Source organism: Hyalella azteca, unplaced genomic scaffold (genome assembly GCF_000764305.2).
Source record: "Hyalella azteca isolate HAZT.00-mixed unplaced genomic scaffold, Hazt_2.0.2 contig1691, whole genome shotgun sequence".
Taxonomy (NCBI): domain Eukaryota; kingdom Metazoa; phylum Arthropoda; class Malacostraca; order Amphipoda; family Hyalellidae; genus Hyalella; species Hyalella azteca.
Genome location: NW_025931995.1, coordinates 1,819 through 29,074, shown reverse-complemented (window position 1 = coordinate 29,074; position 27,256 = coordinate 1,819). Strand labels below are relative to the sequence as shown.

General features: G+C 37.6%; 2 protein-coding genes across 4 annotated transcripts; one reads left to right on the top strand and one right to left on the bottom strand.

Annotated features, from left to right (window-relative positions):
- The first annotated feature begins 3,453 nt into the window (after positions 1-3,453).
- Positions 3,454-19,699, top strand: LOC108673217 (ATP-binding cassette sub-family B member 6-like). The gene is made up of 16 exons (XM_047883583.1): positions 3,454-3,781; positions 5,282-5,507; positions 6,042-6,189; positions 7,328-7,397; positions 9,204-9,222; positions 9,539-9,564; positions 10,360-10,663; positions 11,283-11,389; positions 12,172-12,347; positions 12,686-12,970; positions 13,685-13,816; positions 14,712-14,890; positions 15,987-16,101; positions 16,702-16,842; positions 17,477-17,598; positions 17,834-19,699. The coding sequence occupies exons 1-16, from the start codon at positions 3,508-3,510 to the stop codon at positions 18,066-18,068; spliced, it is 2,559 nt and encodes an 852-aa protein (XP_047739539.1). The 5' UTR covers positions 3,454-3,507; the 3' UTR covers positions 18,069-19,699.
- Positions 19,700-20,287: 588 nt separating this feature from the next.
- Positions 20,288-27,012, bottom strand: LOC108673218 (cytosolic 5'-nucleotidase 3). 3 transcript variants are annotated; one of them, XM_018161010.2, is made up of 8 exons: positions 26,825-27,012; positions 24,761-24,859; positions 23,711-23,783; positions 23,403-23,515; positions 23,037-23,146; positions 22,384-22,546; positions 21,920-22,120; positions 20,288-21,590 (listed from the first exon to the last, which is right to left on the bottom strand). In XM_018161010.2, exons 1-8 carry the CDS (start codon positions 26,855-26,857, stop codon positions 21,471-21,473), a joined length of 912 nt encoding a protein of 303 aa, XP_018016499.1. In that variant the 5' UTR covers positions 26,858-27,012; the 3' UTR covers positions 20,288-21,470. The 3 variants fall into 3 exon arrangements, with proteins under 3 accessions (XP_018016499.1, XP_018016500.1, XP_018016501.1); XM_018161011.2 differs by having other exon boundaries at positions 20,288-21,572; XM_018161012.2 differs by lacking the exon at positions 26,825-27,012 and adding an exon at positions 26,619-26,812.
- Positions 27,013-27,256: the final 244 nt, after the last annotated feature.

The following is a 27,256-nucleotide window of genomic DNA, read 5'->3' as shown; positions in this document are numbered from 1 at the left end:
ATAACTTCTTATCATGAAACATTTCATAACAAGTTGGGGCTCATTTTAAAGTTCTTTATGAGGGCTATTGTATGGCATCTCTGAAAAAATTCCATATGCTATTTAAAAGGTGGCAGACACAAAATAAAAGCATCCCGAATTACCCCAGGGAACAGGGTCAATTGGGACACATAAAATAAAACTTGATTATAATATCATTTTCTATAATTTTTTCTTCATTTTTTGAGATATTACCCTATCCTTACATTACTTACTGTATTATTGGTATGATAAGTAATGTCTCCATTTACATGCCATTGAGCATTTACAATGACCTTGTCCACAGCAAGCATCAGATCAGCAGCCATATTGCATTTCGTCTGTATCTGTATGCTTACAGGACAACTTTCACAATATTTTAACTTTAACTTAATTTTTTTTAACTTTGACATAACTTTAACTTTTTGCCGCCTCCTTCGGCTCCTTAGTGAATTTCTAGCCCCCCCCACCCATAGAGACATATAAAAACCATACCATCTTTCTTGAAATTTAGTACGCTGCAATTTTAGAAGAGAATGGTTAAACACAAATCTGTATTTCACTAATAGAGCCCCATTTAGTAAACCAGTATGTTTTCCAGCTGTTTGAACTGTTTCAGCTTTAGAAATCCAGGACGTCTTGGGTAAATTTTCTGCAGGTCTCACTGCCGATCTCCATATTCAATTATCAAGGAATATCTCCCAAACTAATGAAAGCAGCTCAATGAAATTAGGAACATTTATTCATCAGTACCTAATGGTGATGTTTAGCTTGTGAAAAATTTTTAAATTTCACCTTTATTTGTGAGTTATATTGCGATACAGGCTAAAATTCTCAGTGATCAAGAATTTCTTCCAAACTACTGAACTGATTTGAACAAAATTTTGAATATACATTCCTAACAACCAAATGGTAATTTTTCCAGCTTATAAAATTTTTTTCTATTTTGCCTTCGTTTGGTAGTTTTTTCTTTTATTTCTCAGTCATTCTTGATTTCACACTTCCTTACATTCGGCCTGTATTGCCGGGTAATTTTTTGCTTAAATTCACTTATTCACGGCAATCAAGATATTTCTTCTAAACTACTGAACAGATCTGAATGAAACTTTGTATATAAATACCTAACGTCCCATTGGCGATGATTAGCTCATGACAATTTTTCTATTTTTCTTTCGTTCAAGAGTTATACAGATATAGAAGAAATGGCTGGCTTTTCTACCGACCGGTTTAACCAAGAGCCGTTTACGTATAGCCCTATAACTCGCAAACAAAAGCAAAATCAAAAAAATTGTAACAAGCTTAACATCACTGTTGCTGAGGTTAGGTATTTAAATACTAAGTTTGGTTCCAATCTGTTCAGTATTTAGGAAGAAATTTCTTGATTATTGCAAATTTAAGCATGTATTGCTGTTCAAATCACAAATCAAGGTGAAATGAAAAAACTTGCTAACAAAGGCAAAATCGAAAAAATTTCACAAGCTAGACATTACTGTTCAGTAGTTAGGACTGTAAATTCTAAATTTTGTTCGAATCTGTTCCGTAGTTTTGACGAAATTCCTTGATCATTGTGAATTTTGGCCTGTATTGCCATAGTACTCAAAATTGACAAAATTAAAAACATTTTCACTAGCCAAACATTACTGTTAGGTCCTAATGAATACGTACCAAGTTTCATAGAGTTACATTCATTAGTTTGAGAGATATTTCTTGATCATTGAATTTGGAAATTGGCTGTGAGACCTGTTGTTGATTTGTCACAGACGTAAACCCAGGAGAGGTTAAAAAAGCAGATCTGGGTGAAAAAAACCATCGCTGGCTGGGAGTCATGTGCTGCGCGTGTTGTGTACAACAGTCAAAGAAACGTTTGAACTTGTGATTTTGGACTGCCGCCCCCTACCGCCCCCCTATCAGCCTCTTCTTCCTTACTGCCCCCCAAAATCTCTCCACTGCCTCTAGGGGGGTGATATCGCCCACTTTGGGAAAAGGGGGCGATATCGCCCACTCGCTATTGGGGGCGCGTCTGCGTCATGGCGAGCCTCCTCTGGGAGGGCCAAATCGCCCCCACCTCAACCTCACTGGGGAGCCGTGGGGAGATGACTCCCCAGAGTGCTGCGTCCTGGGAGGCGCTACCCAGTTGGATTGGACCAACTGTTTTTTCCGATAGGGGACTTGGAGACCCGGCTACCAGGTCCCTGTACCTTCTCATCCTGCTTGGTGGTGACATCGAGCTAAACCCAGGCCCCATCACCTATTGCCCTGCCTGCACCAAGCGGGTGACATCTGCTCGCTGGAGTGGGGGATCTGTCTTGTGCAACAGTTGCGGAAGCTGGTTCCACATAGATAGAAAAAATGTTGAACTTTATGCCACTATTTTTAGTTTTGCAATATTTTGATTAGTTTAGCTGCTACAAAATTTCTACTAAATGTGGGACAACTGTCCCAATTTATCCCACCCATCTCTTATATCCCCTCTGTCAGTGTATGCAAAAGCCTAATTCTGTAGCAAGTACCAAAATTAGTATGTTTGTCAGGGAAATGAAATTCCCATTTGCATACATTGGTATTTACATTTTACATGCATTATATTTTGCTAGTAATTAGTAGGTAGTTTTTTAAACTATTTTATGATAGTCTTACTTAAACTTTATTTCTAACATCCATTTCAACTTTGATGATAGTTTAATTTACATACCTACTAAAGTTTCTCAAAGTGAAATGGATAAATCCACATTTGGCCTAAAAACCAACTAATTTACAATGCAAGCTATGTTTGTTCAGAATATAACGTTATGTTTTGTTATTTTTGCCCAAGACAACTCAAAAGTCAATAAGGCGAGTATAAAAAATCGTATTATCTTAAAACCTTTAGTCAGGTACGGTATGTGTCATTGAAAGATCAAAGTTCATAGACTCTTGTCTGTTTGGTCATGAAACCAGTTAATGTTTATTTATGCTCCGCAAATTAAGTTAAAAAGGCTAAAATATTAACACCCTTGATAAAAAAGGCTTTTAATAAAGAAATAGATCAAACCCTCTAGGTATGTAATATTTTCTAAGATCTAATGAACTCAGGAAATTAAAAAAAAAAATTTATAGACAGACTATGTTTTTTTTTGTAAAACATGTGAATTTTTTTAGACTTTGCATAATTTAGTTGGAATCAACTAAATTGGAATCAACTAGGCAATTGGCAACTCTCTGAGTCCTAAAGTTTAGAGAGGATGCTGAAAAACTATTGTCTTAAATTTTAATAACCAATTGTGTTTTTTAAAGGCTAAATATGATACAACTTTTTGCTTTTCACAATGCCGCTTGCAGACAAGTTTGATTATATTGCATATTTTCTTTGGCCTGTACTTCAATTTATTTTCATGTGATCATAATTCACAAGGAGGACAGTTCAAAGTTTTTGCTTAATGTTCATTACCCTATATAACATGTCTATTTTGAACCTTTTTTCAGAAAGATATTTGAGTAATCAAAGCAATTATGTTGTACTGCCCACCTAATGTCACTTTCACTGACATCTGGGTTCAGCATGGAGTTTCTCACTGCTTTTTGGATACTGTTACATCATCCACATATGGGCTTTTTCTTCTGCTGTTTGGCTTTGGCCAGTGGTTGATGTACAAACGATATTCAACTCCACATGATTCATCTATTATTCGCCCTAAGTCTTCACTCATGGTGTTTCAATTTGTTCTAATGTTCTTCATTCCATTGTTGACACTAGTGCATTTCATCCTTCTTGCAAGTTTTGTTGGTAAGTATATCTATAAAAACTTCAGAATTGTATCTTGAATCTGTATGTATTTTAGTATTAGATGGCAGAACCTTCCTGTTCACATGCATGCAACTAATGACCAGAGAATGCTTTAAAATTTTCAAGTATAATCATTTTCAATTCTTTCGATGACATTGGTAGATCAAAAGGTAGGTTCAGCAAATAATAATATGAACAATGTTAAGAATGTAGTAACATTTATTTTCAAGTTAAGAGAAGCATTGAATAGTGAAATTTTGTTGGACATAAGGACGTAATATGTGTAAATAGGATACAGCATGTAAATTTCAAGCCAGAAAGTTTCTCGACAAACAATCACAAATTTTTAAACAAATCTGGTAGTTTGGAAATAGATAGCTGGGTCCAATTCATGATTATAGTTCCAGCAATTGTTGGTCAGTTCAGTTAATGTTGTGCACCTCTGCATGATGATGATGCTGGTGGGTTTCTCCAGCATAGTGCAAGCTGTGCTGGAGAAAACTTGGAGCTTGTGAGTTTGTCTCAGGGGTTTCTTCTGCCCTCCAGACTGAAGATGCTTCATTATTATTTATTTATTATTATTTACTATTTAAATCAGTATTAGATGGCAGAACAGGAAGATTCTGCCATCTAAAACTAAATTTCTGCACTCAAGACTTGGCAGCAGTAGGTGAAATAATAACTGTGAGACAGAAGTGAACTAATTCCAAGACAAATCAATGGTAAACTGTAAAATATGAAATTTGAAGACTCAGGAAAGAATCTCAAATTGTCTCAAAGTGTTAAAATTAAGCAACTTCATCACAAGATTATCAATGAATTAAACAGGCTTATTGAAAGCCATGATAATGTCAAACTCCAGACTATATGCAGCAATGACTGCTGCAAGAAAGGATTTTTCCATGAGGTTGTTGTAGTCTATAAATTTTGCTTTAAAGTAGGTTGTAGACTTCTTCATCATTTGGCCTGCATTGGAGTAATTGGACTAACAACCACAACATCAAGACCATCTTGCCTGCCATTTTCAGTCTGGAGGGCAGAGAAACCCACTGAGACAAACTCGTAAAACTGTTGCTTGCACTGTGCTGGAGAAACCTACTATTATCTTCATCATGCAGACGTGCACAACATTAACTGAACTGACCAATAATTGCTGGAACTATAATTATGAATTGGACCCAGCTATCTATTTCCAAACTATGCCAGATTTGTCTAAGGTTTGAGATTGTTTGTCAGAGGGACTTTCTGGCTTGGAATTTCTGTGTTGTATGCTATTTACATGTATTATGTACTTATGTCCACTAAATAATCAGAATGATTATATATATTCTTTTGGTAATGACTGCCAAGTTACCCCCCTAACCTGTTAAAGACAGCAATAATTAGACAACTATTGAATTTTGACTTTTGTTATAGAGTGCCTAGTTGAAACAAAACCCTTTTAAAGACAAAATAATTTGACTTAGAAACTTGAATACATTTCCCTATTCCTGACCACAGGTGACAAGACAATCTATGGATATGAAATTGTCTTCTTTGTGGTAAACTTATTGGTATGGCCCCTGTGTGCTCGACTGGTGTTGCTGGAGCGTTACTACCAGCTGCCCACCGTACCATCCAATGGACATGGCATTGTGCTGCTGCTCTTCTGGACTCTCGTCTTCATTGCTGAAAATTTGACATTCATTAACCTGAAGAATGAAGACTGGTGGTTTGACCTCAGTAGGTTGGTATTTCATTAGAACATATGTAGTTTACTTATATATATATACATTGAAGTTAAATGCTATGTATAGTAATAAAATGAATACCGTAATGCTATAGAAAATGGAAAATAATATTTTATTCCTAAAAAGATGATTGGCATGAGCCCTCTTTTTTTCAGGAATGAAATTTACTCTTCAATTTGTCTGCAAAATATTAGTATGTGCGATGTGATTTTCTGTTAGCTGCAGTAATTTCTTCTTTCTTTCTATCATATTCTGCTTTTTTTATGTGCAATGTATCATCCCTAAATTGGAAAAAGATTATTCATTTTCCTAATATTTGACTGTTTCTGAAATTAGTATTAATCAATAACTTTTTTCTTGTCTCCTTTGAATCCTTGTATTGTTGAAAGGATTCATCCTCCTAATATTTGAATGTTCCTGAGTTTAGTATTAATCAATAACTTTTTTTTCTTTCCTTTGATTCCTCATATTGTTGAAAGGATATGCATAATTATGCAATAGTAAGAGAATGTACTTGCTGTTGCTTGCAGTGCAAGTGACAAGTGCGAGTTTGCAGTGTTTGTGCTGCGTTACAGCGCCACCTGCCTACTATTTGTCATTGGCATCAAAGCTCCTGCAGTTGCCTTTGATACCAATGCTGCCCAACTTGCTCCTCTCCTGTCCGAGTCATCTGCCACAGTGAGTTTAATAAATAGTAAATAACTTTTTGTGGAAAAAAAAAGTTTAGTCTAATTTTAATTAGACTAAACCTCATTTTAATTTTGTGGAAAAAAGTCTAATTTAGTAAATAAATTTTTGTGGAATTTGTACTAATCACTTGTTTGCAGGAAAAGCTCCTGGACTTTGGAATTAGGTGTGCATGTATGTTAACACAAAATGTATGTTCATCTTTTATGGCACTGATAGATTCATAACACATGTTACCTGTGATTGTGGGCATTATTTTTTATTTTAACTGAATATTTTGAAGAGCTTAGAACCAACTGAAGTTATGACATGGCTCCCAATTTGTGTAAATTTTATGCTGCTTTTGAATTTGCACGTATATCTCCTTCAAATGTACCGTCATTTCCCATTATTTGTCCCACATGTCTAGTAGTTTCTGGGTTTATTTATTTTGTGTTGGTCTTCATTATGTTGGCATTATATTTATTTCAATGCAATAGAAAAAGAAGATTAAAATATCCATCATTCAACACGAAAATTGATTTTTTATTATTCTCTCAATATTTTTCAAGTTATTTTAATGACATAGAGATAAGATATCCTATATATTCATTTCGATCCATTTTTCAATTTGCAGAACCATTCTCCACAAATAAATTTATGCATTTAAAGTTGAATAAATTTTTCGTGGAACATTCAAAAACAATCCAAACCTGTGTGAAAGGAATTATTAGGAGTGTGTTTATTCACACAATTATTTTACATTTACATTCACAGCATTTAGAAGACGAAGTGTTTTGTTGAATTATTGGCTGGAAGAGGGCACGTGGTGTTAAAATCCCTTCTGAGACACAATTTAAAGTATATTTAATTTGATTTATAGATTCAACAACAGAATAACAAGATATCTTCTTGAACTTTTGAGTGAGGCCTTAGATTAGATTTTAGATTTATTACTTTTATTTCTTTTTAATTAGGCTAGAGACCTGTGGTATCAGAAGCACCTCGTAGCTTGATCTCTGTCAAGGATTTGTTTAATTATGTTGCGTGTAAAAGACGAGAGTATTAATTTAGAAAGAAGATGTTGGCGTTATATTAGGGAGAAGTTATAGGAGCATGTGGACGAGTTCAAGTGGTGGTTCAAACATAGGTGGTGCCGACGCGGGATGCTCGTGTCGGTCAGACGGCGTACGGACTTTGCGACGCCAGCGTCTCCAGCTGAATGACTTGCCTGCACTTCGGTCTTACGGACCATGCTATGGAACAGCGGTCCTTAAATTAATTTTCCATTAACATCATTTCCACTGATATCTTGCGTTAAATTTATCAAATGATGATACTATTATTGTGGCAATCAATGATCATTGCCTCAGCTTGATCAGTACGAATCCGTCGGACACCAAATGACTGGGTGCGGCTTCATGCGCCAATAAGATATTTTATTGAAAAATATGTGTTTTAATTAAACACATATGTGTTACCGCTGTGCATGGAAAAACCTGTTGCACTTGAAATTCCTCATGATGTTTGGTCCATATTCATGATCCGAATTTACTAATTCATTTTATCCCTGTAAGGTTTTATTTGAGCCTATGGTAGAAATATTTGCTGAACAGAACGAAACGTTGCATTTTCCTTTTCCCTTGAACATTCATTTGAAGAATCACGAGCTTTGCGGCATGAAATTCCGTCGGCGTTAACGTGTCTTGGTTTGCGTTCAAGTTTTCGTCCTTGGTTTATATACGCTTGCGCGGAAAAAATCCCTCTGGAATTTTATAAATACTGCGTCGATGCTTAAACAAATGTAATCGCTCGCTCCTATAATAATCGTCTCGCCGACCACGTCGACGTCCCTTTCAACCGACAGTACTAAAAAATATTCAGCGACATTAAATAGTTCGTCTGTGTTTGCTCACTGATTATGTTGGTCTCGCGTTAGGAGTTCTATCAGGTTAAGTCGAATTCTTAGCAAACGTGCTTCACGTTGCGCTGTGATTGTTCCATAAGCTTTCTGTTTTGTTTGCTTATGTTGTGTAGATATTCATTTGTGCTGTTGAGATGTTTGTGAACTGCTACCTTCATTTGTTTGTGTTTTATTTTTAGCTTTACTTTTAAGGTCGAGTGTGTAAGCTCTGAGGAAATGTTGGAAATCACAATAGTGATTTTTTATTATTATTCTGTATTACGGGATATGAGTTCTTATGTTCCTTATTTTTCCATTTTTGCTTGCGGTCGATCATCATTGCCACTGAAAACTATTTGGTCGTAAATTTCAATTATTCACCACACAGGAAAGACTTGTTAGCCGTGATTTCACGCGTGTTTTCAAGGTAGGAATTATTCCTTGATATATTGCTCCATGGTTCAGCTATAAGAAGGAGCGTATTGGTCATATGCACTGAACAGACCTTTACGGTCACGATTAGTGAGAAGCTGAAGAGATCGTTAATTGTAACGAGGACGCTTTCGTGTCGTTCACTTTACATTTTCCTCAGCGTTGGGTGCTATATTGTGATAGTGGATCTGTCAGTAAGCAATAAATCGATTTTAATAATTTATTGAGATAATGGTAATGATAGCTGATTAATAATATTTATCTATTACGTTTCTTATCATTGCCCCTGTTAACTAATTATTCTAAATCGCGTTGTAAGCATGCACTTGCACTCGCGGGTTATGATGTCATCAAGTGGCGCTCCATTATTCTGTTTAATTCAAAGCCATGTGTCAATACTCCTGATTTTCGTGTTTGCGAGCCCTCTGCTGTGTAATTACTCATTTGCCTAGCGACGGTTGCACGTTTCCATGCCTTTAGGTACAAAAAACATTTCTGAAGCTGAAGTATCTGCAGATAAAATTTTTAAAGACGACGTTTTCGTCATCATTAAGGCGATCAACTCCCATGATCAGACGAGTCTTTTGAGATTGTTTATAAATGGCAATTCAGACATATTTGCAAATTGAGTCGTAAATTTATTTATTAGCAAACTTCTATCCCGCACTGACTATTAATCTCACCTGGACAGGTGAACTTGGCACCGAAAGGTAATGTCGGTCACGCTCTAGAAAAAAAATTCGACTGTCCTTGAAGAATATGCCAAATTTGGCCTGCCGCCTATTCTTTTAATGTTTTCCTTGATATGTTTTCCTAAAACCTAGAAAATTGCGTGCATAACAATAACATTTTTCTACCCTTCAAAATATTATTTCTACCGTTCGCATTAATATCATCGTCCGTTATCTTAATATTCCCCTGACCAAAGTCGTGTTACTAAATGAAAACTTTTCGTATCCGATTTCATCCTACGAACTAACCCCAAATTAGCCTCTGTTGAATTCCGGATGAATTAATTATCGTTTTTGTGCCGATTTATAGTAAAAAAATCGGTGAGACCTGAACAAGATACGGACCAAGTCGAACGCTAAATAATTTAATATAGGGCCGAGTTCTATCGGACTAGTACCGCTATATAGTAAAAAAATCGGTGTGACCTCATGCTAGATACCGACCAAGTCGACCGCAAACAAATAAAACGTAGAGTTTTTATACACTCCAACGTGAATAATGAGAACATGGTTGTAGGAAAGTTGTTAGCGAAAATAACTAAACTCAGTCTGAAATTGACTAGAAATAATTTTCTTAATATTTAACTCTAGCTTTTGCATTACACACTCGAAATATAAAGTAGTTACTGCTTAAATTCAATTGAACTGTTCAATTCGTCGCATACATCGAATTTTGTCATTTTTTTCATTTAGAACACAAGCAGCCCAACAGACGACGGGTAGTTCATGTCTCTCCGAATAGTTTTTATTGCATATTCAGGTTGATTTACTAGCATAAATATCCCGAAAAATTTATTTTTCAATGCCGCCCTCGTTATTGTGCGCTGAAAACTTTACGTTTACTTTTTTCATCTTAAATTACGTCCTGTCCTGCAGTTGTCAGTAGAACTGCGTCTATGTGTATTTTTATCTTAAATTACGTGCTGTCATGCAATTGACAGTAGAACTGCGTCTATGTGTATTTTTATCTTAAATTACGTGCTGTCATGCAATTGACAGTAGAACTGCGTCTATGTGTATAAGTCCCTTCATTTTTCAATATTCAGAAGAAGTTCTATTGAGAATATTCCTCCGCGTCGCCGCTCCCTGATCTTAATTTATATTCCGTGGAACTAGTGGACCGTCTAGGGGGCGACGGCTCGCCAGCAGCCTTCTGCTGGGACCTGGTGTTGGTGTTCGTATTCCTGAAGTTCCTGAGCGGGGGCGGGTTTGGTAGCATGGGCCTGCTGAACAACGTGCGCAGCATGGCCTGGCTACCCGTACAGCAGTACACGTCCAGGGAGGTGCAGCTGTCGCTCTTCAGCCACCTGCACAGCTTGTCCCTACGGTGGCACCTCGGCAGGAAGACTGGTGAAGTCCTGCGGGTTATGGACCGTGGCACGGACTCTATCAACTCGCTCCTCAGCACCATCGTCTTCAGGTCAGCTCAGGTCTTATCAGTGTACTGCATAAAAAAACTTTTTTGATTAGTTTTTGGTTCAGTGATGCTGAATTTAAGCCAGCGCGCCTTAGACATTCCAAGGTTTTTTATTTGCTCGTTGTTTTGATTCAGCTGCTTCCAAAGAGTCCTGTCAGTAAACTATGTTAAAAAGTTTTTTTTTTTTTCTTATGGTATTGATTTGCGTGGTCCGTGCTAATCCGTTTTAAATGACCCAGAAAAAGACACCTATAATGAGCAACGTGTCACGTCCTGACTCGTTAATACGCCAATTTATCAATCACAATTTTTTCTGGGCGCACATTTAGCGGGAGTCTAAAACTGAATGATGTAACTTATGAAAACTTGCCCAGGACGAGAGCTTACAAACGAGATAGCTTCTTCTTTTGAGCTCACTTGTTTGAAGGGTTTTAAATTTAAAAGCGAAACTTACTAACCTTTTTCTATTTCATTCTATGTTTTTTTTATCGTTTTGTTTGTTCATCTTCCGGGCATTTGTTCACTGTTGAATCATTGTAATTTCATCGCATGTCTGCCATGTTGACATGCATCACAACAACAATCCTTAACCTAGTAATTGATTAATTTCGTTCTTGTACAGCATCGCGCCGACAATCATCGACTTGCTGGTGGCAATCGTGTACTTCACTGCAGCCTTCAATTACATATTTGGGCTCATCGTATTCTTCACCATGACTTTCTACCTCGGTGAGTGTTCCATCCACTACACTCGTATTGTTTATCTGTGATGAGTGAAACAAAAGTGCCCTTATTTTGTGTTAATGTTGTGTACGAGTTGTGGTCACGGCCCTTAGTGTAACTCAGAGGTCGAACTATAAGAACTCGCTAAGTATACGTGGCGGCCTGAATACACGTAGCGGCCTAAGTACAGGTAGCGGCTCAAGTACACGTAGCCGCCGATTTCTTGTTTGTGATTTGTAGATTTAGGTTTACAAGCCGTCAGTGATTGGCTAACGGAGTAAGAACTCTTAACTATTTGTGAGAACACTGCCCCACGTGCTAAGCTAGAGGCGTAAATGAACTTATTTCTAGATGGAAGTCTCATGCAGCTTCAAAGTTGAACCTTGCCGTAAAATGGATGTTGTATTATACTTTTTTTATATATACTAAGCATTAACAAAAGTTTCCCGAGAAATCTGGTTCCATAGTTTTGTCATCGTTTAACTTCGTTGCAATTGTATTCGAATGCTCATTATGTTTTTTCGTATTCATTTTCTATTCATGTCATAATTTCAACTTCGTAAAAAGTTAGTTCAAATATTTTCTTGTCTTTTCGTACCTGACAATCAAGCAACTTGCTGCAATTCATTGAGAAATCCAAACTGTTGCAATTTATTATGAGTTCTGTGCGTTGCAATTCATCGAGAAGTATTACAATGGTCCAGGACTCTCTAGTCTCTAGGTTATTGAAAGTTCATGAGCGCGCGCTACAATTCATGCACGTGCCTCTAAGCTGTTGTGTCGTGCAGTGGTGACGATCGCCGTGACGGAGTGGCGCACAAAGTTCCGTCGCTCCATGAACCTGGCTGACAACGAGCAGCGGCACAAGGCCGTAGACTCGCTCCTCAACTTCGAGACCGTCAAATATTATGGAGCGGAGCCTTACGAGATCAGCCGCTACCGCTCCGCTATACTTGACTACCAGGTGCCGCTTGCTCTGATTTCGTTTTTAGTTTGATTCACCGTGGCTTTTATACCTGGAGCCAGGAACCAGCAGCGCGAATAACCTTTTCAAATGCAGAAACCAGATAATCAGAGAGCGGATGTCGCATTTTGATTAATGCCATGGCTTTTATCCGAAGAACTATTGCTGCAAACAATGACTTTCTTATTTCATGATGAGACAAACGAGTGGTTTTTAGTGGTTAACAAATCTTCTGTGATTAATTTACTATCAAATTGCATTTATATGTGATAGGTCAATTCTTTTTGTATGATAAAATATTCAGTTAGCCTATTTATGACCGTAAATTTATGTTTCAGGTTGAAGAGCTAAAATCGAACTTCAGCCTGGGTTTGCTGAACAGCCTACAGAACATTGTGATCAACGTAGGCCTGTTGGCGGGTTCTCTGCTGTGCGTGAAGTACGTGGCGACGCAGAACTCAGGCTTCACCGTGGGCGACTATGTGCTCTTTGCTTCGTACATAGTACAGCTGTACTCGCCCCTCAACTGGTTCGGCACTTACTACAGGATGATCCAGCAGAACTTCATTGACATGGAGAATATGTTCGATCTTCTCAAGGAAACTCAGGAGATCGTCGATAGTGTGAGTCAGCTTGTGCATCCTGAATGGGAACTTTAACAGTCAATACAAATTACAATTACTTTAACTGCTGGGGTAGTTGAAGCTGGCGATATAAGTTGCGGAGTGCAGCTCTCGAGGTTAAATTTATTATATATGCATCATTTTGTTTAGTGCAGCTCTCGAGGTTAAATTTATTATATATGCGTCATTTTGTTTCCAATCGTATTTAGAAATAATTTTTTCCTCTAGCAAATTGAATTTCAAAAAGTTTTAAAACGGGCATTTTTATGAAATTTGGAAATAGTTTTTTTTGTTCAACATCACATAAGATAACCTTAAGTTGTTTGCCGGTTTAACTGGAAAATTTTACATTTTCGAATGTAATTGTGTAATTATAATTTGAATAAAATTGTTTAATTTTGAAGATAATTGTAACATCAGCATATGTCAAATTTGAAATTTTCTACACGTACACAAAAAAAATTCTGCTGCATGCAGCTTAAATGTTCGAATCAAACATTGCTTTAACTTTTTAGGTTGGTGCCCCGTGGATCTCAGGTATAAAACCAATGGATATTTCCATCCCTGAGTATCCTGATGGCAGCTTATCATAATTAAAATGTTCACTGGTTGGTTTCAATACAAATATGTTAACATTTTTCCGATGCGTAGAGTATGTAACTTTTATGTGAAAATTATGTGACAAATTAATTGCATGCATTTTCTCTGCCTCAGCCGGAAGCAATTGAGTTGAAGGCGCCCCAGGGCCGCATTGAGTTCCGCAACGTGAGCTTCCACTACCTGCCTGAGAAGACCATCCTACAGGACGTGTCCTTTGTGGTCGAGCCTGGCAAGACCTTGGCTATAGTGAGTTCCTGATGGCAGCTTATCATAATTAAAATGTTCACTGGTTGGTTTCAATACAAATATGTTAACATTTTTCCGATGCGTAGAGTATGTAACTTTTATGTGAAAATTATGTGACAAATTAATTGCATGCATTTTCTCTGCCTCAGCCTGAAGCCATCGAGTTGAAGGCGCCCCAGGGCCGCATTGAGTTCCGCAACGTGAGCTTCCACTACCTGCCTGAGAAGACCATCCTACAGGACGTGTCCTTTGTGGTCGAGCCTGGCAAGACCTTGGCTATAGTGAGGAGCTACTGATGTGATACCTATAGGCTATACTATAGTGAGGGGCAGGCTATACGTACTGATCCTTGAATGGACTTGCAAAGAAATGAATGTACACCTTCAATTATTGCTGCGAATTAGAAATATTTCTGCGGGAACATTTACTTATTGAAATGAACATCGGTTTTTACCGAGCCGTTTTTAACGTCCGTCAAAGCGAACTGGTCGATTTCAAACATTCATTGATTGCACCGCAAAACTGACATATTTGAATCCCCGTAAGAAGATTATTATTTTACATCAACAATGATCCGAAATGGCATTTGACCATTACCATTGATTCTCAGAGATGCTCTGAGAATATCTAAAATTTAATAGTTATCTACTTTTTCTCCATTATTTACAACGTTTGACTTTACTGCTTCACTTCATGTTTCGTTTTTTTCCCCGACATGAATTCCTGCTTTGATCGAGTTTTTCAATCGTAGTTTGATAGTGTGTGCGTGTTGCAGGCAGTCATGTCATCAGTGTATGTGTTGCAGGCAGTCATGTCATCAGTGTGCGTGTTGCAGGCAGTCATGTCATCAGTGTACGTGTTGCAGGCAGTCATGTCATCAGTGTACGTGTTGCAGGTTGGCGCCACGGGTGAAGGCAAGAGCACCATCATCAGGCTCGTGTTCAGGTTCTACGACGTAGTGAGCGGCAGCATCGTCGTGGACGGCCGCGACGTGCGCGACTACACGCAGCAGAGCCTCCGTGACGCCATCGGCGTCGTGCCTCAGGACACAGTCTTGTTCAACGACACTATTGGGTGAGGGGGCCTGCTGCTTCACTGTTAGAAAAATTACCGCTAAGTGTTAACGGTATTACCGGCGTTTCAGTGGCCGGTCGGCACGTGAAAAGAAACACCGTGTCGCCGTTTTTATTCTAATTTAACACTAGAAATCCGTAAAACATCTGATACAAACGGCGAAACAGTTTATTTTCACGGGGCGACCGGCCACTTGAACGCCAGCTGGACCGTTTTTTAACCGTTTTTTCTAACAGTGTTGGTTGAGATAGCCGCTGGGTCTGTGGCTCTGCTTGGTTGAGATAGCTGCTGGGTCTGGCTGGGGCTCTGCTTGGTTGAGATAGCTGCTGGGTCTGGCTGGGGCTCTGCTTGGTTGAGATGGCCGCTGGGTCTGTGGCTCTGCTTGGTTGAGATGGCCGCTGGGTCTGGGGCTCTGCTTGGTTGAGATAGCCGCTGGGTCTGGGGCTCTGCTTGGTTGAGATAGCCGCTGGATCTGGGACTCTGCTTGGTTGAGATAGCCGCTGGGTCTGTGGCTGTGCTTGGTTGAGATGGCCGCTGGGTCTGGGGCTCTGCTTGGTTGAGATAGCCGCCGGGTCTGGGGCTCTGCTTGGTTGAGATAGCCGCTGGATCTGGGACTCTGCATGGTTGAGATAGCCGCTGGGTCTGGGGCTCTGCTCGGTTAAGATAGCCGCTGGGTCTGGGGCTCTGCTTGGTTAAGATAGCCTCTGGGTCTGTGGCTCTGCTTGTTATGGGTCTACGTTGGGTCAGAAGCTTTGCTGCTGGGTCCGGGACTTTGCTAAGTCAGTAGTCCCGTTATTGCTCTTAATCAGGGGCCCTGCTGTGGAAACCGAGTCGAAGCACAATACGTGTTGCGTTACTGTTGCTTAATGTGTCAGGGTCGTTTGGTATTTCATGGCAGTTACTGGAAATAAATAGTTATTTTACTATATGGAAAAAAACTCGACTATTTTCTTATTGGTACGGGTTATATTCGTCATGTTGATGTTTTTTTCTGTAATTTCTGTTGGTTCTAACCATTTATTTTGACTTTGTCATTTGAGCTGATCTTATTATCTTGAGATGAACCTACTTGCAGACACAGCTCAATTTTTCGCAGGTACAACATCAAGTACGGAAAGTTTGTGTCGAGCCAAGAAGAGGTCGAGAACGCCGCCAAATATGCTGACATCCACAACAGCATTCTTAACTTTCCTGAACAGTACGAAACAAAGGTGAAGTTGACAGAAATAATAATGAAAGACCCTATTTTTTATTTGTTTAATTATAGTGAGGTGTTTTTAACTTTTGCAAAAAATCGGCCACTATCAGTCGTAAAAATTAAGTAAGGATAATTTATTATCATTTATCATTCTATGAATTCTTTCCTATCTACGCTGAGCGTGGCATAGCAAATTCTTGACTCCGAAATCTTTTATATTTTGTAGTGGCGTGGAAAGTGATGACATAACCAACACTCCAACAGTGATAAATATACACATTGATGAATATACTTTATTCAACTTGAGAACCTGACTCTGTGAATTATTAACTCGACACAATCATTATGGCGCTTAAGCTCCTACATGTGGTCCAGTGGCTAGGATATCTGCCTATCATCCAGGAATGGTATCTTGAAGGCGGACCCGTCCCCATTGTGGTCGAGGACGTATCCATTCAGGACTCATTATTTATCTCGTAATTAGATCATTAGACAGTCACATAGTTACATCATAAAGTACTCGCATAGTTACATCATAAAGTACTCACATAGTTACATCATAAAGTATTCACATTGTTACATCATAATATTGTCATGTCATTGCACGTCGCAGGTTGGGGAGCGCGGCCTGAAGCTCTCAGGCGGCGAGAAGCAACGCGTCGCCATCGCCCGGACGATCCTCAAGGCGCCCACGTTCCTCCTCCTCGACGAGGCCACCAGCGCCCTCGACACCAAGACTGAGCGACATATTCAGGCGAGTTGAACGTTCATGATGAACAGCTGTGGCCGCAATATTCAGGCGGGTTGAACGTTCTTGATGAACAGCTGTGGCCGCAATGTACAGGCGAGTTGAATGTTCATGATGAACAGCTGTGGCCGCAATGTACAGGCGAGTTGAACGTTCATGATGTCGTTCATGATGAACAGCTGTGGCCGCAATGTACAGGCGAGTTGAACGTTCATTTGTAGCAATGGTGAACAGTTGTGACGGTTTACGTTAATGACATCAGATTAAATCAGTAGTAGATTACGTTTAAAATTGCTTAACAGGTTGCTTTCGAAAAAGAAAGAAATTGTATTCAGAAAGATTAAATGACAGTTACGAAACTTATTAATGCACGGAAATAATGCACCTACATCGATAAATTCAATGGCAGCACGGCACACCGGATCGCAAGCTCGTTTTCTCAATAGCGAATCAAAGTTCTTTGCATGATTGCGAGGCATGAAATGTTAGTTATGAGAAAGAAACGCCACAGCCTGTAATTTAATATCAGTCGTTAGGTATTTTCTTACACATTTCTCGTGAACCATTCTATAAAATATAATTTTGGTCCCTTTTATGAGATTTATTCCAAGCCAGATTCTGAACGTAATTGTGATTGCAGAGCGCGCTGAACACCGTGTGTCAGGGCAGAACCGTGATTGTCGTGGCGCATCGACTCTCGACGATCATCAATGCTGACTCCATATTAGTTCTCAAAGATGGAAGAGTCGTCGAGCAGGGCAGGTACAGAAAGTTCTATTTATAATGATTTTAGTTATAGTTTTTGACCATGACTAATGATGCCGTTCATCTAGCGAGGGCAAGTACCTCAGCATCATGACCAGTGAACGTCCTCAAACGATGAATGTTAATGAATGGAATTTTCACGAATGTGTTTTGGCTCGTATTAATTAGTAATGTAGAAGAAATTAACTAGAATTTATTATTTGTACTGCTGTTAATTTGTTCACTTTTTCAGGCACAATGAGCTTATAGCTCAGGAGGGCTTGTATGCAGACATGTGGCGCCAGCAGCTTGAGTCCAACCAAGGCAGCGCGTTGGCCACAGCGAACTCTTCGTTACCAGAAGGCGATGCCCCAAGTGATGGAGATGCTGGAAATAAATCAGCGACTGCTAACCAAGAACAAGAGACTCGAGTAGTGGATACCAAGAAAGTTCATGGCAAAAATTCTACTGCATCGGAACAACTATAGAGTAAATGCATTGCGGTCGATTTGAAGTATAATAATGAAACAGAAGTGCCATGTTGAACGCTTTCATTCAAAGTAAAAGCATAAAGCTGTTGTTACTCGAGTGTTGGAAAAAGTATTTACGGTAATGATAGCGTCTCTTTTGAAACGGTAAGAATTGTGCAACGGATGCAGAATTGGATTATTTATTCACTGACCAAATTAACGATTCTTTGCTTGAATATATCTAGTTTTGACTGTCCTGGCAGACTGGAAGTATGAATTTTTCAATGATTGATTGACTGGTAATGCACTTGTACAATGACTTGACCTACAAAACGAATTTACATTTTAAAAGCGTGGTAAGTAGTGAAGCATTTTGCTTACAAATCACATGACTATTTTCATGTTTTATTATTATGGACCATATAATTGTTAGGTCCGCCTTGAAGCTGCTCTAACCGAACTCATAGATTGGAATGATGCCTGGTTGTAGTAATAAGTTCAATTAGTAGTGTTCGGCTCAAGAGTGCGACTTCGACAGGAAAAACATTGTTCCTGGGAGGAAAATTGTGGCTGTGGTTTGTAGTCTACGTTAATCGTCTCCGTAATGGATTGTAAAAATACTATATTTGATCGTGACGTATATTGTTGTTTTTGTGTGTGGGTAATGGATATATAACGCAGTACAATTAAACTGGCATAACTTACGCGTCTACGTGAGTAAATGATTAGGGAATTCTTAAGTTGTAATAAAATATATTTCCTACAATGAAATTGAGCTCCTGTAATCCTAGTATTTTTCTACATGCATCTAATTTGTTCATCAGTGTGTTCTTAATTTGTTTTTATTTTGTTAAAGGAAACTTAGTTGTAAATCCTATTGTGATTCTATAATTGTGTTCACAAACATTATTGCTTTACGTATATGCTTGCGCCTGTATCATGTGTTCTGCAGAAATAACTGGAAAGAATATCCGATAATTTAGATTTTAATACGTAATCATTGTTGCGTTTAGTTATTCTAAACGTTTCAGGCAAGATCATACTTCAACCCATATCTCGACAGGCTATTCATTGATTTAAAATATTGTTTTAGTCATAATTATTTGTGTTCTTTATTATTGAAGCTCGACTCACGATTATTTGAGTTGCATAGTAAACACTCGATATTTTAGTATCAAATTACTTATGTGAAGCAGGCGTCTTTGGAAATCGAGGAAGGCGACTCGCATAACGTGCTATTTGATCAAGTCATTTCTTCCTCTACTTCGTTTACTTGAGTTAACCTTGAAGTGGGTACAAACTAGCAGCTTCGTGAACACCTGTTGCCTGTAGTGTAAGGTCATTGCAGTCGCCTCAAGATGGCGACATGTTTAGTTGTAGATTATTTTCAACTTAATTATCTGTAAAGACGACTTCTGTTTGATGTATTATGTACGTGATGCAATAATTGTAAATGTCCCTTTTGTATGAAGTTGGACTAAATTTCGCATCTCGGTCGATGTGCTTCAATTTTGTTATTCACTTATAATTATATGTTCTGCTAAGGGGAGAGCAGACAGTTGCAGGCCTTGAGCTCATATATACTGTGTATATGAACCATTATGTTCTAAGTAAAGACTTGTTAGTACGCCATGCTGGCAACATAGTAATTTGGAGTTTTTTTTTTTTCCATGATGGAGATTCTTTTAGCCCAGTTCAGCGCCCAGTTTCTGTTAAGCAGAAGTGGACTAGAAATAACTGCGACTGAACTGTATTAGTTAATTAATCAACCGGGATGACGTGAATCCGGTTGAGCGAAGTTACTGTGAATTGAATTGTCAAGTAAAAGAACAGTAAATTATATGTAGACAATACTTCTGGGGGTAATATTGTGGGGAAAATGAGCTAGCCTTTGAATTTTTGCTTGTAGGCACAAGGACTTAGATAGCATCACGACAGTATTAGGTGGCATTATGGCGTATGGACCAGCGGACAACTTGAATTAATGTTGAAGCGGCCTCAATGCCTCTAACTAGCGAATCATGAAGCACACGCTATTATAGAAATATCAATAAACTATATTGATAGTATGAAGTCTCTTGTCCATACCTTTATTTCAAATTAAACAAAATTATGATGCATTTACGAAATCTCGTTTGAATGACGTACGTGGTGTATAAAGCTAAGCATAAAATAACATCCATTGTCAAGGGGAGTTTTTCCCACACTCTGGAGTTCGGAGGGAATGACATAGAAGATTAATAATAAAGTTTAATACTTCCTCTGACAATAACGGGTAACATGGGCATTAGCACCTTGTTTCAGCTGAAATACTGATTACATGGAACACAAAAATCAACACCTTGTCTTCTGCAATGCCTTAAAATGTTGGAAGTCAAAATTCGAGAATCGGGTAGAAAGATAGAGAACACAAGGCACGCTCTTCAATCGAGCACACTTTCAAGACGTTACCAACTAACTCTTAAATCTAACAAACAAGACGAGTAAATAAAGCCCATTTTTTCAAAACTCATAGAAGGATTGCACAAAGAAAGCTTAATATTTAAAAATTGCGAGCCTCTGACAGCTAGAAAAAAATTCAAAAGTTTAATTTCAATCATTGATCCATCTATTGTAAATTGGTACCATCTGAATGGCATCTGTGTAATTATAATCTCGTAAACTATACTTAATAGTTAGGACGTAATATTAGTAGTCACACATGCCTCACAAATTTCTTGGCATTCTTGAAATAGGGACACTTGTCAGAGGGGGAATAATCGTATCAAGTATACAATATCTGATTTCCACAGTGAAAATATGCTGTCCAGACGCGTACTTTCCATTACATCTTTTAATGGTATTAAATTGTATTGTATTTTCAAATAAGTAAACAAACTTATACTTATTTTCTGGCCTACAAAACGAAATACGTTTCTAGATTGGGAAGTCCAATATTCAGATGACAAACTTTCAGACTGCGGGAAAAATGAAAGCCACGTGAAGGATATGGTAAAAAAAAACGTAAATGTACGAAAACAGCCTGGAGCCTGCACTCGCTCAAAGTTGTAATAGGAGATAGACATGAAGCTAGTTAACAAACGCTTCTTCAACGCATAATGCAACAAAACAGTTGAAGTTAAATTATTTGCTCTGCGTCTAATAGTAACACAGTTGAGGACAATTTTTACGTATGCATCAGCATGATCATTCATGGAGGAGTTTAATTGAATTTGAAACTGAGGGCGTTCAATGAGCATAAGTATTACATACTCGAAGATACGGACTGACTGATAGCAAGGATAGGCAGTTATTAAGCCACAGGTGAGAATGTCCAGTATTGCCTCGGTATTTCCAGAATCTCGTAGCTATGCTTATCAATAGTTTGGCTTGTTCATGACAACGAAGGCAGGGCACTGGCAGGTAGGCACTGCTTGCCCACTAGAGCATGAGTTTCACGATGGCCATGGGGGCATCCATGGTCTGGTCGTCGATAAGCACAACGTCAAAAGCCTCCTCGTAAGAACTAAGACGCTCCTCCACCTGCGGCAGCAACGAGCCCTGAAATGATGCTTCTTATTCCATACATTAAATGAATTACAAAAATTTTAAATACTTCACATCCGCATTGTATAGGCACAAAAATTAATTTTTTTACTCAGTAGCAGTCGTTTTACTATTGAGAAAGACTACAATCTTTTCATACTGAAATTGCAGGCTTTTTAGTGAGCCTTTGTGAAAGATACAGGCAAATACATGCACAACATAAACTGAATATCATACAACTTGTTTTAATAACACAACTTTGGACATCAATATTCCTCCATAAGTAAAGCTTTAATAAAGAAGAACAACATACAACAAACATAGAGAATATGACAACTACCCACCTTGTCGTTGAGGAAGCCAATCTTGAGTATGGCTCCTGGGTCTGGAACACCGTGAGCCATCTTGATGTCTCCCAAAGAGTCGCCCAACAAGATGACATTGTTGCGGCCGCTCATGTTCTTGAAGTAAGGCGACGAGTGGATGACATTTTCATTCTTGTTGAACATGTGTATCGTTTCGTTTTCAAATCCGACTACACAGTCCTGAGAATTATGAAACTCGTTTGAATTCATCCTGGAAGTTTTTTCGACCGCTTATTAAACCCAAAAATAATCATAATTAATACAATAATGAAATCGCCAATAATAAGAAGTTAAAAAAGGATCAGGGTATATCGATTTATATTGATGAACAATAATCAGCTGCTAAGACAGTGCAGCCCAACAGTCATTTTAAAACAAATTGGATTCAATGCTTCACTTCTTGAATGGATAGAACAATTTTTAAATCCGATGAACAGCATTACCTCGTAGTCATACTTGAAAAAATTGGAAACAATTTTGACATTGGGAGAGTAGAGCTGGAATTTCCTGAGTATGTGCATGAGGATATCACCCATGCCAGCACTGAAGACCAACACCGGCACCTCAGACGCCTCCAGACTTGCCAGCAATGACTCGGTGCCTATCCTGTGTAATGGACATGATCAACTTGACATTCAGGTGGGAATTACCACTGGTCATCCAAATCTCTTCAATAAAATCAGCTTTATGCAAGGGTTAATCATATGGGTGAATTAAAAATCTTGGGGTGAAATCTGGAAAGGCAATAAAAATATTTTGGATTTAAATAAAACCACATACAATTTTCATGAAAACAACAGCAAAGCCAAAATAAGTATTGACCACATCTTTTATCTGCAATCCTTGGCACATAATCGTTTTCCAGTCAAGAGATAGGTATCACTCCATAGAACTTGAAAGATAGTTGCAGTCTAATCCCACCAAAACACCTCATACATAATTAACGTTATTCTTGTTTCACTTGATAGCGGTTTCAGCGTTTATTAGGCCGTAGGCCTGTCGCCGATTCTTAACATCGCAGGACATTCACAGCACTTCATCCCTAGCACTTAGAAAGATTGTAACTTTAGAAATAATTCAGCGCCCCCAGACCTGCCTGAGCTGTGTGTTGCTCTCTTCCACCATCTGGCGAACTGAGATGCTGGTGATGCGTGATCTGGCCAGTAGCTCCTGCACCTGCTTGTACCAGTCTACCATTTGCGGGATCTGTAACAAGTGATGTGTCAATTGCGATTAATAGATGATGTGGTTGAATCTTTAAAGGAAATCTTCAGTTTTAAGTTGTTTATTGGAATTAACATGAGTATAATTGACATTTTCGAACTGCTACCTATATGTTCTCTTGTTCTGAAATAGGATTAGTTAATAACATAATTAAAATTACTCAAGAAGCTCATTATGTGGAAAGTTTGTGGCACAAGAAACATTATATAGATGGATTTTCATAATATTTTTTCGTCACCTTCTCTTGCTCTGTCAGATGAGGACTTATCTCCACAGGATAGTACTTGTCAAGCAGAACCTTCGACTCAGGGCGGTAGAACTCAGGCATGAGAGGACTGTTGTCCAGGACACCTGTGCATTATTACTACGTGACTTCAAAACAAAAATACAATTCATGACTTCAAAACAAAAATACAATTTTTCCTACATCAAAAATATTAGTGCAAAGTTTGTTCATCTAATTTTTAATTTTTATAAGCATCTTTTCCCTAATCAAAGAATTGAATACACTACTAGCTACACAATTATTTTAAAATCCAGTCTCACCCCAAGAACAGTGCAGCCGCTTTCCTGTTTCATCATGCACACGTGTGAGCGTGTAGTCAAAGTCTGCAACAATCTGGTGAATGTAGACACATATAAACTTATAGAGGCTATGAACCTATACAACATGACACTGAATGGTGACAAGGGTTGACAAGGCATTCAAAACCTGCAATTAGACAGCAGGTGGCAAAAATGTAAATTAAAAAAAATCGGGTCTTCGGAACAATTTATTTGAAAAATCTTGGGAAGACTTATCAATATTTCAGCACTAGAAGTACTTTAAATTTCTAATCAAACAGCAGCATATTGAAGCCTTACTCATGTTCACATGGAATGTCAGAGAAATGAATGATAAGATGTAAAATAAATAAGATTAAAGAATTCACCTATTCCAATATTCATTGTAGCTTGTACCATGAATTTTACTGCGGACTGTTGAAGATGATGTTCCTAACAATGCGAAGAGCCTTTTAGTAAGGAGTATTAAATTTGTTTTTTTCACCATGGGCCAAAAATGTTGGCTTATAAGAATAGAGACAACTCTACATAAAGCTGCAAATTATTGTCACAAGATAAAAGCTTCATAAAGAAAACTAAAGCCGCATCATTAAAAAGTTTCTAGATAAAAATATAATGCATAAAAATATTTTGAAAATGTTTAGTTAGAGACCCCCATAGAAAGGGCATAGGTATTCATATCTTCAGACCTAAAAGGGATTTGAATTCGAGTGTAAAAAATTATATAAAAGTAGGACAAAATTCAATTGAGCAATAAAGAATGAAAAACAAATCAAACTTAACACCTATGCTTATTGAAAATAAATGACTAGTTTGAGCAATTAGAGATTTTTTGCTAGTCTTGACTCATGAAAATGGGTACTAGGTATGTCATCTTATGAAAGTTTGACCTTAGGTTCTAAGATAGTCTTTCAGATGTAGATTGAAAAATAGTAATTGGTGTGTTAGTGCGCCGTGGCAGCCAAATTCTTTGGCTCAAATAATCGTTATAATGTCTACTAAATAATTAGATACTTATTTACCTATATATACCTGAAGCTTTGGGAAGCCTCCAGAAATGAGCCTTTGCAAGAGTTCTTCTGTCTTCACAGGATCCTTTACTCTTACATGATTCTTCTCCAGGTAGCCCAACTGAAATGAATTGACATATCAAACTACAAAGATCACTATCAGGAACAGATAAGAAACAAAATATATGGTAAATACTTGCTTCAAATAACTTTAATTACTTTCCTTTGAAAAATATTTAGATGGCTATTATCATAGCACACAAATTTGAGCAATGCCAAGTGTTTGGACAATGCCATAAAATTGTTTTTGCTCTTCTATAGTATATAAAAATAATAAATACAAAAGCAGCTGAATTTACAAAAAAAAAATTTCTACTAAACTATCACGAATTATAATAGAGTTTATGCAAAGTTTCTTGCATGGCATCATGGCCCTTGGCCCAGCCACCCAGGGCTGAGGGCCTGGTACATTCTTTTTCAATATATTTAGGTGTACCATGCAGATTTATTTAATGACAATGTAAATTGGCTAAAATGTGCAACTCTCCAGTCTGATTTTGGCAGCACACAAATCACTTAGCTTAGAGCCTCAGCCCAGCTTGATTAATTTGTATACCTACATAGACCATCATACTTACAAATACAATTCCAACTTCACAAGATTTAAAATGTACAGTACTAAAGTATGTTAGTTTATAGCTACAATAATGTAATTAAAATGTTCATGATATGATATTATGATGCATCTTGCATGATATGATAATTGCAATTGGCTCGTCTTTTTGCTCAGATAATCATAACCTATGACTATGAACCTTTTATGTGTATTAATTTCAAAATCAAATACTGACAAAAGGGGTAATAAGGGACGGGCAGGCTAAATTGGGACTGTCCTCCACCATGGCGTAAAAATGTTATAGCAGCAAAACTAATTAAAATATTGCTAAACTAAAAATAGTGGCATAAACTTCAATATTTCACCTATCTATGTAGCATAAAGGAAGTGAAGAAAATATACATTTCCTAGCTCTAAAAATCCCTGAAAAAATGTTAATAAGTGATATTTTGAAAATGTACCTACTTCTGTTATAGATAAGGTGGTCTGTATTAAAAAAAATATCTACCATATTAAAAAGTTTTGCTTGAAAACAAGTTACACAGACAGGTGTTGGCTTTAAAACATTATTGACTGAATTCTTGTACCTCAATCCAAAACAAAAAGTGACCATTTCTGCACAAAGGGGTATTAAGGGACATCCCAATGGGGTATTACGGGACACCCCTGAAAACGCATTTACAGTAGAACCTTGGTTAGCAAAAAAATCAATTATCAACAAAGATCTTTGATTTCATTTAGATCTCTCAGTGAAAAAGTTTCACTTAACTAAAAATTAATGCAGCATCAATCATCAAAAAATTGCACATTGAATGTAAGGACAGAATTGTGTGCCAGGCAACATAGAATGACAAGTAATTGACCTAAATTATGATTTATTTATTCACAAAATATGATGGTTGTCACTAAAATATTCCTATCTTTTCTAGGTATGTCTTTTTACAATATTTTTTTATTGTTATAGAGAATTCACTAGACCCATTTTGTTATATGAGAATTCACTAGACACTTGACCCATATATATAATATGGTAATGTATGGATATTGTAATATAATATCAGTAGAGGAATGTCATTTATTCCATATTTACATCTCTTACAAAGTAAGAGGAGGACATTGGAGTAGTAGTACTGTTAGTAATGGATGAGTACACTCTGCATGCTTCAAACATTTTAAAATTAGGTTTTATTTCAAGAGTCCTAAATTACCCCATTTCATTCACAGGGGTAATTCGCGATGCTTTTCTCATGCAGTTACAACTTACAAATAGCATATAGAATTCTTTTTGGAGATGTCATACAATAGTCCTCACAAAGACCTTTAAAATGAGCCCAAATTTGTTTAAGAAATGTTGCATGGTAAGAACCAAGAAGCTTTGAAAAAAATGCTTGCAATCATCCCTTATTACCCCATTTGATGGTATACAGTATATAAACTCTTCAGGGAGTATCAATGGAATGAAGAACTGACCTGTCTGAGTAGAGGAAATGTCCGAGATGACATATTTATACAAGCTTTATTAAAATGTTTTAATGAAAACTTTGTTATCACTGGTTTTCAAAGTGGATTCAGTTATTAATCTAATTATGTTGCTATGTAGTGATATTCAACCTAAATGCAAAATTGCTTAACTTTGAGTATAAACACAAGTGCTTAATGACCAGAGAATTCATTTGTTAAAATTTTCAAGATCAAACAATATTCACATTCATTTTCAAGTTACAGGAAGCATTGAAAACTTAAATTTAGATGGAAATAAGTACATGATACACGTAAATATGATAGAATACATAAATTTGAAAGTGTTAAAATAATTCCGACACGATCTCAAGGTTCAGAAAATCCGGTAGTTACGAGATGGATAGCTAGAGTCCATTCCACAGAGATGAAGACTCTTGCTAT

Bases quoted from the DNA above. Each gene is read 5' to 3' on its own strand.
- LOC108673217 (XM_047883583.1), top strand. From the start codon at position 3,508: ATGTTGTACTGCCCACCTAATGTCACTTTCACTGACATCTGGGTTCAG. The intron at 9,565-10,359 runs GTGAGACCTGAA...CCGTGGAACTAG, and splicing joins GATTTATAGTAAAAAAATCG to TGGACCGTCTAGGGGGCGAC. The intron at 16,843-17,476 runs GCGAGTTGAACG...TTGTGATTGCAG, and splicing joins AGACTGAGCGACATATTCAG to AGCGCGCTGAACACCGTGTG.
- LOC108673218 (XM_018161010.2), bottom strand. From the start codon at position 26,857: ATGTCATCTCGGACATTTCCTCTACTCAGACAG. The intron at 23,784-24,760 runs GTATATATAGGT...TACATTCACCAG, and splicing joins GAGGCTTCCCAAAGCTTCAG to ATTGTTGCAGACTTTGACTA. The intron at 21,591-21,919 runs GTGGGTAGTTGT...GCATCATTTCAG, and splicing joins TTGGCTTCCTCAACGACAAG to GGCTCGTTGCTGCCGCAGGT.